The following is a 15,623-nucleotide window of genomic DNA, read 5'->3' on the forward strand; positions in this document are numbered from 1 at the left end:
CCCTAATTACCAACAGAGTTGCCACCAAAAATAAAACTTATTAATTTAGTAAAAATCTATGTTGCCTTAATCACAAAGTTCGTGAAGAAATGTAAAATTACTGCCATATAATAAAGCAAAAGACTAGGCAAAGTAGGTAAAAAATGTGTCTTTGATTTCTCCCTCCCAATATGTACTATTAAACAAAAACTTTCTGAGGACTCAACAAGATGAATTAAAAACTCCAGCTCTTAGTTCTATACTCAAGAAAAATTAGGGCACATACTAAAAAAAAAAAAACTTGTACAAGGATATTCAAAGCTTTATTCATGACAACCCCCAAGTGGAAATCCAAATTTCCTTCAAAGCAGAATAAACTAGATATAGTATATTTGTTACAATGGAATACTGCATAGAAATAGAAAGGAACAAACTATGGCCTGGGCAGTTCTATAGATGCTGAGTACAAGAAGCCATAGGTAATCCTTTATATATGATCCCAGTAATATGAAGTTTAGAACTAATCTACAGTGATATAAGTCAGGAAAATTATTATTTTGGGGGAGGAATACTGTCTTGGAAAAGACAAAAAGGAGCCTTCTGGGGTACTGAAAATGTTTAAAATCTTTATGTGGGTAGTGATTACAGAGTTATAAAAAGGCACTGAGTTGCATATGCAGATTTGTGCTTTTTACACAAAGGAAAAACCAGCAATAAACATGATAATGGTGATGATGATGGTGATGCAACCTGGCTGTGAGGCAGGATACCTGCTAACAGGAAACTTAGAATCAATGGAAGATGGTAACACACTGCTGAGCAAGAAGAACAGTGCCCATAAAGAAAGCCTCTTTCCAAAGAGGGATGTAACTCAGTGGTAATACGCTTGCTTAGCATATACAAGGCCCTGGGTTTAAGACCAGCACCACAAAGTTCAATAAATAAATAAATAAGAAATAAAAGTCTATTTTCCTTACTTCCATATACCTTTATTTTAAACCATTTCTGGCATTTTGTCCGAAACACTTAAAATTATCATTTTAGATATCTTCTATACTAGACAAGAATTTCATATGGGGTAAGGGTCAACAAACATTTTCTGTGAAGAAGACAATAAGCATTTTGAGGTTTGCAGGTCACACAGTCTCTGTTGCAACTACTTATTTCTGGCAAGCAGCACAATAAAAAGCCATAAGTAAATGAAAGAGCATGGCCTGATTTGGCCCACTGGTTAAGTCTACCAACCTCTCATCTAAACTAAGAACTATAACAGTTTTTGTTTTCCATATTCATCTCTGACATAGTATAGGACTTCATACACATCAGGCACTGAGTAATAAAAAGATAGAAGGAATTTTAAAACTCATCTCTTCTAATCCCTTCACTTTGTAGAGAAAAGCATGAAATCAGGTCAAAACTTGCTCAACACCACCATTTTCAAAGTAATGCCTCCTTTTAAATCTTTATGAAAAGATCTTTACATTCATATTAAATACTAAAACATCATATTTCTAAAATCTGACACGTAAGTTTCAAACTTTCAAGTGCCAAATAGCATAAACTAAAACAGTAATTATTTTAGAAAAATTATCTTTACCTATAGTTTGCTTATGAATCATCAATACAAGTTGAGTTACACAAACTTAAGGTATCAATCAACAATTAATTAAAGCTCATCACATAAAATGAGAAGGTATACTAAAGCTTGTTTCAGAATTCAAGTTCTTCTAAAAGCCAAAATGACAACAAAGACATTTCACAGGAGTTAGCATTACTTAATTATAATTTAACAACTAAGTTAGAAGCTAATGTTTTATAAGTATACTTCAACCTTGTAGTATAATATATACATTAAAAAGTATTCATCCTATTACAGGTTAGTGAACATTTTTACTCAGCAGTAAAATAATCAGCCAACAGTAGAGGGCAACATTTCTATTCATTTCAACTTTTAAAAAATCTAAAAACTGAAATCTTGGTACTGACTTTTCAAAGCTTCACACCCCTTTCAAAGTTACTACCTAAGACACAATTGTATTACAACCTACTACAACTAAATGTATCATGATATAAGTATTTTACCCAAAGGAGACAAATTTGATATTCCTAAATCCTGAGCAAATAAAACAAAAATAATTCAAAACTTTTCTGATGATTTACTATATAATATTTTATTACTTATGTAGTTAAAACAAATATTTGTTGAGTACCCACTGGAATAATGAATAACTATTCTCACACAAGGGCAGAATTCTATTTTTTTCTGTATCCTCAGCCGACAGTTACATATCCATCACCAAAGAAGTTTCACGGTTATTATAGTTTTTCAACTTCTGACAACCAGAAATTCAGGAGAACCGTCTCAGAATACTAGGTATTAACATAGCTCTAACATCCAAAATAAAAGCAGCAAAAGAAGAGGTTATTAAAGAATACACAGGCATGGATGGAAGTATCTTTTGATCTCATTCTCTTTTATATTTCCATTATTTCAACTTTCACCTTGTCTTGATGATAAAGATGTAAACCATCTACCACCCCATAAAGAAAAAGAAGTAGAATATTAATCGCAAATGGAAAGGAACAAGGATTAAATAGAGAGAAAGAAAAAAAATTTTCAGGAAAGACTTCTGTCCAGTCAGGATTTACTATTTAACAAAAATTATTAAAAAGATCTGCTAACATTAGTAAAGTCTTATCATGTGTTTGTCACTGTTTCACAAACTTGACAAATATTAATTCCATTAATCTTTAAACACTCTGTAAAATAGTAGCATTTTTCCTGTGTTATAATTCAGAAAACTACAACCCAGAGGGAATAAGAAACTTGTCTAGAGATCAAGTACTGGGACTAGAACCTAAACAGTCTCCAAAGCCTGAGCACTTGGCTATTATTATTCCTTTACTCTCCGCCCATTCTAAATGGTACAATTTTTTCAGTGAGAAAGAGTATTACAATTTAAAAAGCAACAGAGTGGCAAAATAAGAAAAACAGAAATCTTCATTATGCATTTGAAAAGAATAATATTGTATAGATGAAAAGAAAATAAAGGTAGTACTTGAAAGCAATCTCTATTATTCCAATTCAATAGGTCTCACAAAAAATGAACTTTAGATGAACATTAATTAGATGATAAAAATTAACAAAAAGATGAAATAGTTAAGAAGCAAGACAAATATTGTGGAAAGAATAAAGAAACCTAATCATTGCAGATAAATTAAGAGTAATAATGAGCCCTTCCAGATACAAATACAGAAATAATTTAGTGAAAATATATTTAATATAAAGTAAGGTATTTTAACCGGAAAATAGTCTGAAGGTATTTAAGTCATAGGTAATTTGACAGTATTTATCAAAACATTAAAAATGTTCATATGGCACAAAGGAGCAGAAGAGCAATGAAGTGCTGCCTTCAATCTTGAAACCTTTTATAAGGGTTAATATCTCACTCAAAAGGTGAAAATCCTCATGACATGTTAGAAATATCTGGGTGTCACAAGAAATCAGACACATGCTCGAAAGCTACAGGGCAAGGCAAATCTTACTTCTGCAGAACGATGTGCTACCAAAAAATCTGGCAAGCAAACACAGTGGGCAGGAAATTTGCCCCGGGTTTTATCCTTAATGCAGCACTGCCACTTTAAGGGCTACAGTTATGATTGGATTACCTAGTACCTACAGGCATTATGATTGGAAGACTCAGGACAAAAGGAAATATGTTATGGAGGTGGGGCTCAAATGGCTATATTCAACCACATGGTTTTGTGATCACCTAACTATACACTATGAAATTTAAATTTTAGATTATAGCAAACACATTAGGAAACTCAGACTACAGGTATAACTTTGACAGAAAAGAGGACATTAATCTTACAACAGTCATTTCCCAGAGACCATATCTCTCAACATCATCACATTGGGGATTATATTTTAACATTAATTTTGGAGGAGACATAGTCATTTGAACCACTGAAAAATTTCCTGATATACAATACTGGATATGAATCCAAATTTCAGCTTTTCCAATGATACCATCTGTTACAAATTATTTATTAAAAAGTTCATCTTTGGTTAAATATATTTCTTAAAAATGAATGAGGAAAGCCTTCAGGATAAGTAAAATCAACAAGGGTGAAAAACGGTATAATGGCAAGAAAAAAATAAAGACATTCTAATGTATTTATGTAAGTATGAAAAGATAAATAAATACTAATTTTAAAAGTTTTCTATGTGAGGCAAGGGGGGTAAAATAGAAGTGACACATATTTATATAAGCTCTTTAATGCTAGTTTTGATTTTTTAATTGTGAGTTTATTTCCCATTCAAAAACAATGTTTAAAAATTTCAAAGGGCCAGGGGCTGTGGCCCATACCTGCATTCCAATAACTCAAAAAGCTGAAAAAGAAGGATGGCAAGATCAAGGTCAGACTCAAAAACCTAAAGAGCCCAGCACATGCATACTTATAATCCCAGTGGCTCAGGAGTTTGAGGCAGGAGGATCAACAGTTCAAAGCTAACCTCTGCAACTCAGCGAGACCTTATCTCTAAATAAAATATTTTAAAAGGGCTGGGGATGTGGCTTAGTGGTTAAGCACCCCTGGGTTCAATCCCTGGTACCAAAAAAAAAAAAAAAACTAAACTAAAGAGATCCTCAGCAACTTAGTAAGAACACCATCTCCAAATAAAAAATAAAATTGAGGCTGTAGCTCAGTGGTAAAACACCTGTTGGTTCAATTCCAGTACCAAAATTAATTAATTCAGAGGCAGGGTGTGGTGATGCACACATGTAACCCCAGCTACTCTGGAGAAAGGAGGATCACAAGTTTGAGGCTAGCTTGGGCAACGTAGGAAAAATATGTCTCAGCACATAAATAAAAGGGCTAAGAATGTAGAGCACTGGTGGAGCACTTGCCTAGCATGTGGGAGGCCCTAAATTTGATCTCCAGTACCACCAAAAATCAATCAATCCATCAATCAGGGGGTAGAGTAAATAAGTGAAAAGTTATCGGATTTATAAAAATGGTTGTTACAGATCAATAGTGTAAGAATACAAATTAATTAAAATTTAAAATTCAGTTTCTGTCAAACTAAACACATTTTAAGAGCCAGTGATAGGAGAGTGTAGATATATATCATTTCCACTACTGCATGAAGTTCTACTGAACAGTGCTTAACTTGTTAGTTTGATATTTTGCAGCCCAGAGATTAAAGAAAGCATATTAAATAAGAAAGGATTCCATCTCTCCCAAATCAAGTATAAGCCAGAAACAAATATACATTTTTATATATAATCAGTAAATATTTAAGAGATGAATAGCCAATGAAGTGTCAAGAGATTGTGATAAACTAAGAAACAGGTAGAAAACAATGGGAAGATAAACTATTTTCTGTAACCTTTGAAATTCATTAATATAGAATGATAAATACATTTTAATGACAATTTTCTAGGATATCAATATGTAAATCAGGTTAAAAAAGGGACTTAAGGAGCTGGAGTTGTGGCTTAGCAGTAGAATGCTCCTAGCATGTATGAGGTGCTGTGTTAGATCCTCAGCACCACAGAAAAATAAATAAATAAATGTATAAAAAGAGGAACTTAAAAATGAAGTATAAAGCAAAATATTCATTTTTTTAACCCACAAATTTGGGTCATCTGTGCCAAAATTCCATTCATTTAAAAATTATTAACTGAGTATCTACTATACATCAGACATTTGGTCAGGCAGAGAGAACAAGGAAAACAAAACAGTCTTAACTTCTTTAACATGTCCAATGAGAAAAACATACAATAATAAAGAATCACACAAGTACACAATATACTGTATGTTATTAATGAAAAATAATGTATGCTTTCATCGAAGTAGGGGGGCTTAATTTAATAAGGAATCAAGGAAGGCTTCCCTGAGGAAAATAATCTATCAAATGGAATCTGATGGGCTATTGTAAGATTACGGTGTATGAGTTTGCAAAATGTTATGCATAGAAATCTCAAAGATGAAGGAAAACCTCACTAGAACTGGGGTTGGGAGGGTGCCCTGTTAACAAAAATAATGAAAATCTGGCCTACACCTCCATTAAAACATATGTATGGCCTGGTGCAATGGAACACGCCTGTAATCCCAGTGGCTAGGGAGGCTGAGGCTGGAGGATTATACAACTTCAAAGCTAGCCTTAGCAACAGCGAGGCTCTAAGCACATCAGTGAGACCCTATCTCTAAATAAAATACAAAATAGGGCTGGGGATGTAGCTCAGTGGTTGAATATCTGGAGTTCAATCTCTGGTGCAAAAAACAATTAAAACACATGTATGTCAATTCTTTTATTGGGTAAAGACACCCAAGACTGCATATACTTCAAACACTGTACTGATGGCACTTAACATGGATTCCAAGTCTTAAGTTCAACAATAAGAGTATTAATAACTGGCACTGAATGTAAGAAAATCTTCTGAAATGTAAGTTTATTTTTTCCTTCCTAAGCTTAAGAACACACACAAATTATTTTTTCTTTTCAGTTCTTCTGTCACCTAAGCTTCTGCTAAATGACCCTAAAGTGAACAGTTATGAGAAGAGCACATTCCTTTTCAACTTACTTGATTAACAAGCAGTATAACAAAAGATGGAGAAAGACATAATCCTATTCAAAAAAATTCTGGTACTCAGGTTATGCCTGGCTCTGTCCCTTACTACTCCCTCCCAGAATTTACTAAACAGCTAAAAAAGAAAAAAAAAAAAAAAACTCTGTGATAAAGAAAAGCCCTTAATTGCAGTTTATACATACTGCTTTATTGCTAACATAAGAAAACATAACTATATATAACAATATTCCCAAATCACTCGTTAGACCTTGTATGCTGCCAGTTAATATTACTATGATGATGACAAGTCTGACAAAAATCACACTTCTCTGACTGGTACTTAACAAAATTAACTCCTCACCAACTTACCTGTTTTCAAACAGCTAACCAAGAACAAGAACTTACAAACAGAAAAAGTATTTCCTAGAGAGACATTATGTGAAAAAGCACCAACTAGTGCATCCAAGGTGATTAAATAACACAAAAATCATTGCTAGTATACTAATAATTAGCAAAAGTACCATGAGAGAAATGCTCACTAGCATCTTTTCCCTTACAAAGTATCTAAATCCAGAACAATAGTTTTTAAATTCAAAAAGGAAGTACATTTTCATTTTTGATAAGAGGCAAAACAAACACTACATTTGTGTTTTAAATGTATTAATCAGATAAGGAATGTAGAACTATTTATGATCATCTTAAATTAGTAAAAGGTATTAATACTACTGTAAATGGAGGCCAAGATTTGGCAGTTCAACAGCAGTGATGACTTAGTCATCATGTCTCACAACGTAGTCATTTGCAAATGTTTTAAATAAGAGTCTTCATTGTGAAGAACATAGTTATGGGGTGGGGGTGGGGAGTGACAAAACCAGAAAACTAGTCATCATTGCTTTAGTTCAACCCACATGCCTGTTCTTAAGGGTATCCATGGTAGCAGTGATGCAACATGCCTACCTAACTCACTGTGCCTACACAAGTGGGAGAAAGGGGAGGCGGATGATGAAAAAAACTTCACTTGGAAAGGTGTTTTAATATGAACATGATATAATTACATCAGCTACATTGTCAGACTTTAAAAAAAAAAACACACACACATATAAAACCATAAGGCTCTCTGAAGATCAAAAAAGACAGAAAAGACCCCAGGATAGAAGAACAGGAAGGAGGAGCATGCACTGTATTCTTGAACTGAAAAGAAATAATTTTGCTATTCCTGCTATAGCCGCTGGTCTGAAATGTTCAAAGGGTTTATTTCTAACTATAGAACAAATCATTTTAAGTCAGGTTTTTCAAAAGTTAACTACAAATAATGTTTTAGGCTTCCTAATTTCCAACCTACATCTTTTTCTATTTTTGCTCTAACAGTTACATAATAAATATTTATAAATACTTTAAAGATAATGAATGCATTCAATTTTTTAAGCAATAGTAGCTCTCTTTTGCCAAAAAAAAAAAGGGTCAAATGCAAAAAAAAATTCTAAATCAAGAAAAAGTGAAGAAAGAGATCATTTCAAATAACCTTATTATAAAACCAGAAATTAAAACTACACTGAATAAAATGATGACAGGTAAATCACAAAGGAGAACCACATCTGTCCATAAAAAGAACTTATGGAGGAAAAAAATCTCTATTTTTCAGATTTATGTGCCCTTTAAACATTCTTTAGAAATATTTCATTAACACAGTTTACTTAGAGGTACAGAGACATCCTCTTATAAACAGGGGATAGACCCACATAATAGACATGTCTGTATCTGATCAAACTACTGTTGGAACTGTGACTCTGTGCAACGAGAAAACAAAACTAATTTTCATAAATTTTCCCCTTCACTACACAGAAATAATAGTAATAAGGCTACTTTCAGAATTAAAATTTTTCTCAGTATTTATCAATGAGCATCATTTTTAAAATCTCTACAATTTTGTCTAACCATCAATGTGTGACATAGGGTATAGAAACAAAAACCAATAAGGTAATAAAAACCAATCTGTACATTTTACATGTAGTACCTGAAATCTATAACACAATCACACAATGTCCACAAACTGGTGCTTACAAATAAAACATGCCAAACTTAAGAGATTAACTTAAGTATGCTGTACTTTGAAGACAATGTTCAATAAGGCTTTAAAACAAGTACTTCACAAAGTACTTGTATATATTTAATCATTTTAAATCCAAATCAATATATTTCCAAAGGCAACACACAATCAGAACTTGACTATTTTCTTCTTTAAGAAAAACTACATTTGCAATAGACGGAAGAATCCAGAAAATGTTCTCAAATTGAGTTATACTTTGAACTAGCATGACAGGTTGGAACACAAAAAAAGTGAAAGAGAAGAACTTTTAGAACATATTTAGCAAATTTAAATGTAATCAAGGTCTTTAGACCTTTGCTGTTAGGGGAAAAAGCATCCTGTAAATGGGGGGGGGGATTAATTTGTTTAGCACACTGTTTTTAACTATCTGAAATACATTTCAAAATATTGCCTTTCCTAAAAGATATGAACTAAGCATCACATAGATTCAAATACTTGTTTTCAAACCTCTAACAATGGTTACACTTTATTTTAAAAATGCATGAATAAGAGTTCTCTCTTGACTGTCACTAACAATGAAACACAGAAAAACATATTGTATCTTACCTTTGTGGTTACAATGCACAGGCAATCCATTACTCTACCATTACAATAATATTTTTTATATAAAGTAAAAGTTGCCTACTTGAACAAAATATTTACAACAAAAATTAGAAATAAAACTGTGAGATAAAATCATAGATGAAAAGTTATAACTGTGACAAGATCTCTCCAGGATCCATTCTTAGAGGTAGCAATTTTTCTACTATCTGAAATACAAGAAACCAGAATGTGTCACGTGCCCTACAATCTTCTTTATGTAATCTGTATCTGAAGAACTTGAAATTATCCCTCAAAACACTGTGGAAGATGTCAAGCTCTATTCCACAAGAGTCCACTGCTGCTTCAGATGCTATTTCATTAATCCTTCTTTTCAAGATATGAGGTTGACAGGGAATCATCTGATGAAATGCTCCAAAAGGAGGTTTCCCCGATATAAATTTAAATCTATTTCTCCTTGTTTGCTATGGTTTGGATATTATAAAAAAAAGAAAAACTACCAAAAAAAATCACTAAGAAACTGCAAGCAAACACTTCTTCCACTAAACCATTTCAGCAACTGCAGCCTGCAAAGTAATGACTTTCTCAGGCAGTAATGAATGGAATATTCCATGTGGTATTTCTGAGAAGGGGAGCAGGAAGAACAAAATACAGTAATTTAGAATATTATCTCTAAAATTTGACTTTTCTCTTTTTACTGAAATAAATAACATTTTACCAAAGAAGCCAGATTTTAACTTCAGTGCCTTAGTAAATCCATTTCACCAAATCCCTTGTACCTCTACCCTATTTTAAAGGAGTTTGTACCATTTTAAACTCCTTAAGAAGTCTTCACTTCTTAACTAAGAAGTCACCTAATTTTATAAATTTGTGTCTGGTCCTCAAGATCATCAGAACAGAATTAGAAAGGGTAACAGAGGACCAAGTAAAGGGATGGCAACTGCCTTTTATTCTCCTAAGCTTCCAGCCACACTCCCTACAAAAACATATAGCAACAAAGAATGTTATCTTTAATTTTTGTCCACAATGTTTCTTCATAGTCTACAGATAGTAGAAATAATCTCAACTTCAAACAACTAAATTGTCCCAACTGGCTGCTTCTATATCACTACTACTCCAAACATTTGTAATTGGTACCGGCTGCCATCAGCAACTTTCATACTAAAGCGAGTTTCACTATAAGAGTTGTGGAAAAGTTAATACAAATATATCACAGTACTTATCAAATAGTAAGCATCGTAAGCATCATCACTGTTTTATTACTATAATTGATATTTATCAGGTGACAGCCGTTTGTTTGAAGCCTAATAGGATATTTTAGATAGGTCCTTTGGGACTTTACCTTGAATAGAGCCTAATGGTGCTATTGCATAAGGGTTAAATCAAATAATACATGCTCAGCACTGATAATAATGTAGACATTATTAAATGATCAGTAAATGCCAGCCACAACTATCGTTGTATATTACGAAATATATTTGGTCTTTGTCCCTGACACCTTCAGAGAGCACCTAAAACAAAACAAAACTAAACAAAACTCCTGGATTTCCTAAATGACACAAGAATCCTTTGTATCTCTCCATAACACCTGAGGTTATACCAATAAAGTAACTTAGGGTGGGACCACTAGAGAGCCCCAGGAAGTGGCCGGTCACCTGAAAGACCAAGAGATTCAAGTATTAAGAGGGTTGGAACTTTCAGCTTCACCAGGTAACTTCAAAGAAAGGGGGTGGTGTGGGGTAACAGGTCAGGGATAGGCAAACACATCCACATGCTAGGAGGACAAAACAGACCAACCCAAGCAGGACAAAGGCTCCTACACTCAAGACCCTTCCAAACCTCATTCTATGTACCTCTCCAACCAACTATTTATTTGTATCCTATATAATAACCTTTATAATAAAGCAGCATACATGTTTCCCTTCGTTCTATGGGTCATTTTCTAGCAAATTAATTGAAATCAGGAAGGGGGTTGTAGGAATATTGATTTACAGCTGTTCAGTGAGAAACATAAGATAATAACCTACTACTTGCAACTGGCATTTGAAGTGAAGGTAGCCTTATGGGACTGAGCAAAAAAACACGGGGGACCTAACACTTATCTCTACTTCGACATAGTTTCAGAACTGAAATAAATTATAGAACAGCTTCTCTGAAGAACTACTTGATGTGTTGGTTAAAAAGCAACAACAGAAAACAACAACAACCATATATCTAGACACAAAAGTATTCTGTGAAGCCTATGTAGGAGGGGAGGGGGAAAAAGTGATTTGTTCTCTCCGCGAAGATAGATACAGATATAGATACAGATAAAAAGTTTGCTATAAGGTTTGAGAGGTAGGCAGAAGTATACTTCATCATGGGTCAACACATTCCCTCTCCTATGTGAAATGCAGCCTGGAAATTAGCTGCTCTGTTGAAAATTGAGCATACTTCCTTCTCCTCATCACTCATATTCTCCCATCATGGAAAAGTATGGCATACTCAAAACACATGACTCCTTAAATAAAGTTTATAAAAGTTAAGCAGGATACTGAAAATAATGTGGGTTATATCCAAGGACTAACAATTAACTGCATTTTTGAAGAAAAATAAATAAATATGTGGAACCCTTTAGGTGTTTTCTCTGTGTTCTGAAATCTCTTTCATGAAATTTTCTACAACAGTCTGGCCCAGAGAGGAACAGATCTCATAACCAGAAGCTGAAAACCCCTAAAGCAAGTCTGAAATAACATTCAGCCAATTAACAGGTTGCATAACTTCAGTCATTTTCTTTTGGAGGGTATCAGCTTCCCTTTTTATAAAATAAAATATTCAATGGTTCTAAGAGCCCTTCTACTTATTCCTACAGATCAATTTCTAAATTCACAGGATTCTAAGCTCTAATAGGACAAGACTCACCTTATCTCATATAACTACCATTTTATCCCAGCACCTGCGGAGTGATATGATGACCAGAATGTAACAGGAGCTCAATAAATCTTTGTTGAATTAAAACAACAGCTTTTCTAATATCTAAACTATAGATGATTACAAAATTGAAAACAGTATGAATTGACCTGAAAATTAGGTACCCCATTTTCCCAGTAAAAACTCTTCAAAATGATTTTGCCAACTCAAATATGAACATATAATAAAATAACCAAACATCTAACTTTAAAATTATCAAATCTATTTAACACATAGTTACTAACACTTATCATTAAAATAAGACATCTAAAATATTATTTAATCCCAGTAACATGTCAGGAAACAATTTTAGTCAAACTTTCCATTTTCACCTTAGATGTTAGGGTCATCACCCTAACAATAACTACTTTGAATCATCTAATATATTTGATCTCAAACATCAATTTCACAGAATCCAAGTTGTTTGAGATGTTCTTATCCCAAATGACTACTAGCACCATTCAAGAAGCCAATTTTTTCCCACTTGTAGGTAAACATTTATAATCTCTACAATATAATCACTTAACTATATTACTTTTTCTTTTAATAATTTTTTTTTTTTAGTTGTACAGGACACAATAGCTTCACTTCATTCCTATGTGCTGACGAGGATGGAATTCAGTGCCCCACATGAGCAAGGCAAGCACTCTACCACTGAGCTACCACCATAGCCCCACTTAGCTACATTACTTTTTAATGTATTTACTTATCTTTCAAAAAAGCTTTGCTGGATGTGATGGCACACGCCAGTAATCCCAGCAACTCAGGAGGCTGAGACTGGAGTATCTCGAGTTCAAAGCCAGCCTCAGCAACTTAGGGAGGCCCTAAGCAACTTAGACTCTATCTCAAAATATAAACAAACAAACTAACTAACAAACAGGGTTAAGAATGTCAGTGCCTCTGGACTCAATCCCTAGTACCAAAAAAAAAAAAGCTTGCTTTCATATAATATCTAGTACTTGTAGGTTTTAAGGTTGCACTTAGAACTGATTATTTAAAACTCTACACATACTCTAATTTCTACAAACATCCAAAATGACACTGACTAGGGACAATTTGAGTCAATGTGTTCTCTCAGACTATTATTTGCTGTTCAAAATAATTCAGAAGTGACCCTGTAAAATGAAGGACTTTAGAAGGGCTCAAATATAAGCTTTTGAAAATAGTAATACCTCAGCCTAATACTAAGGCACATAAGATAATTAACAGTATTTTAGAATACCAATAGCTTTCTATACACAGGCAATAACTTTGAATCATGATGGAATAACAGGGAACCAATTAACTCTCCTGCTTAAACAACTAAAACTACTTTGTCACATGGACAAATATGAAATAATGATGTTCAGATACTGAATTAAAAGCAATGCAAATCAGTGGACCTCTGTGAGAAAACAAATGAGATAATCTCATAATTGCACAGAAAACGTTTCCAGGCTGCTGAGAAAAGATGAGGAAACTAAATAAAGCTTGGTAGTCTAAGCTGGGAGACAAAACTGAGAATTCAGAAGGCCAAGGTATGGAGGTAAAATACCCAAAAGGAAAGAGCTGCACAGAGAGAATTCCAGAGATCTCTCAAGTCTTCAGATTACTTTGAACCAGGACATAAAATATATGGAAATGTGAGGCTATTGAAAAAATCCTAGAAAACAGCTGGAGGAGACAGGCACAATGATTCAAGATGCTGAGGCAGAAGATTATAAGTTTAAAGCCAACATAGGCAACTTAGTGAGACCCTGTCTTACAATAAAAATATAAAAAGGGCTGGGGATGTAGCTCAGCAGCAGAACACCCCTATGTTCAATATCTAGTAAAAAAAAAAAAAAAAAGAAAAGAAAGAAAAAGAAAAAAGCAGAAGAAGGAGTCCCCAGCACTCACACAAGGCCAAAAATTATGGGGAAATTTGTAGTAGGCAAGGCACCAGGAAATTAAGAGTAGCAGTACTGCCCCAAAACTAGGACAAAATTAGGCCTATATTAAAAGTTGCTTGTCCCACTTGAAAAAAGCTTAAAAGTAAGCTTTGAAATTCTCAAACTTTTTCAGAGTAACTTCACCACATTCTGAAGCAAAGCTTAAGACCATTTGAAGGAATACAAAAACTTGCAGGTCCCCAAAAGGTAAATGTCTGCAAATATCTGCCATAATGTCTATCAAATTCACTAAAAATTACTAGGCATTCATCTGCAACAGTCTAGCCAAGAGAAGCACGAAAATATCATCCAGACAGGAGAAAGAGTCAATCAATAAAGTCCCAGTGATGGAATATATAGATAAGGTCATTTCAAAAAGTTACAGTATTTTGTTCCATATGTTCATCAAGATAGAGAAAAGCATGAGCATATTAGTGAGATACTGAAAATTTAAAAGGAACCAAATTGAACTTCTAAAGATAAAATGGCTAAAACAAAAAGGCAACTGAAGAAGATAAAAATAGATTGGTCACTTAAAAAAAAATAAATGGACTTGAAGACATAGTAATGGAAATTGTCCAAAACTGTCCAAAATGTAACAGAGAAGAGGTTGAAAAAAAAGATGAATCACATCAGTGAGCTATGTGACAAATTCAACCAAATCAAATGTACATGTAATTGGAGTTTCTGAAGAAAAGGAGATGGAAGGAAAAAAAAATACCTTAAGAAATAATGGATGAAAAATTTCTAATGTGGATAAGAACTATAAACCCACAGAGCCAAGAAACTCAATGAATCCCAACCAAAAAAATGGTAAAGAAAACTAACAACTGAGAGTAATGGGAATAATAAGTACTGAATTCACAACAGAGTTTATTCTGGGGGAAAAGGTAGGAGAATGTATTCACAATGGAAAAAAGCAGAAGGAGTATTTCAACTATGTAACATTTTTCTTCAAATAGATAGTAAATACATGGGTATTGAAAATATTTACTAAAGTTTCTGTATGAGTAAACCAACAGGGCAAATAGTTACCTAGAAAAGAAAAAAACATTTCAAAAGTAGAGAGAATAGATAAGAGCAAACACTACCAAAAAACATAAAATAAAATGAGGGAAGGTAAAGACATAAAATAACATTGAAGAGAGATTATAAATGCAGCGTGTGGCCCATTCCTATAATCCCAGCAACTCACAGGACTGAGGCAGGAGGATCATGAGTTCAAAGCCAGCCTCAGCAAAAGAGAGATACTAAGCAACTCAAGTGAGACCCTGATTCTAAATAAAATACAAAACAGGGCTGGGGATGTGGCTCAGTGGTTGAGTACTCAAGTTCAATTCCCAGTACCAAAATAAAGAAAAAAGAGAGAAAAATGATTTTTATCCTTTACTATATTGATTATTAACAATGAGTATGCAACATTTTAACATCATAATTTTTAAAAATTAATCCCACTTTAGTATTTTAAAGAACTTTAGTATGTGCCAAGTGCTGTGCAAAATGGCTCTCCATTGAAATCTTTCAAAGAGTTCACAGTTTAGCCAGGGAGTCAGATATGTC

At 33.6% G+C, this 15,623-nt stretch overlaps 1 protein-coding gene across 18 annotated transcripts in view; it reads right to left on the reverse strand.

The window, feature by feature from the left end:
* Dlg1 (discs large MAGUK scaffold protein 1) overlaps positions 1-15,623 on the reverse strand; it is a 256,035-nt gene that overhangs the window by 208,563 nt on the left and 31,849 nt on the right. The window contains exon 1 of one of the 18 annotated variants that reach the window (XM_021720640.3): positions 9,211-9,320. The exons of the other annotated variants lie outside the window; for them this stretch is intronic. Within the exon in view, the coding sequence (XP_021576315.2) occupies positions 9,211-9,240 (30 nt within the window). The 5' untranslated portion in view covers positions 9,241-9,320. Of the gene's footprint in view, positions 1-9,210; positions 9,321-15,623 lie in introns of those variants that run through there. 18 annotated transcript variants of the gene reach the window in all.

This window comes from Ictidomys tridecemlineatus, chromosome 3, assembly GCF_052094955.1.
Source record: "Ictidomys tridecemlineatus isolate mIctTri1 chromosome 3, mIctTri1.hap1, whole genome shotgun sequence".
In the NCBI taxonomy this organism is placed as follows: Eukaryota; Metazoa; Chordata; class Mammalia; order Rodentia; family Sciuridae; genus Ictidomys; species Ictidomys tridecemlineatus.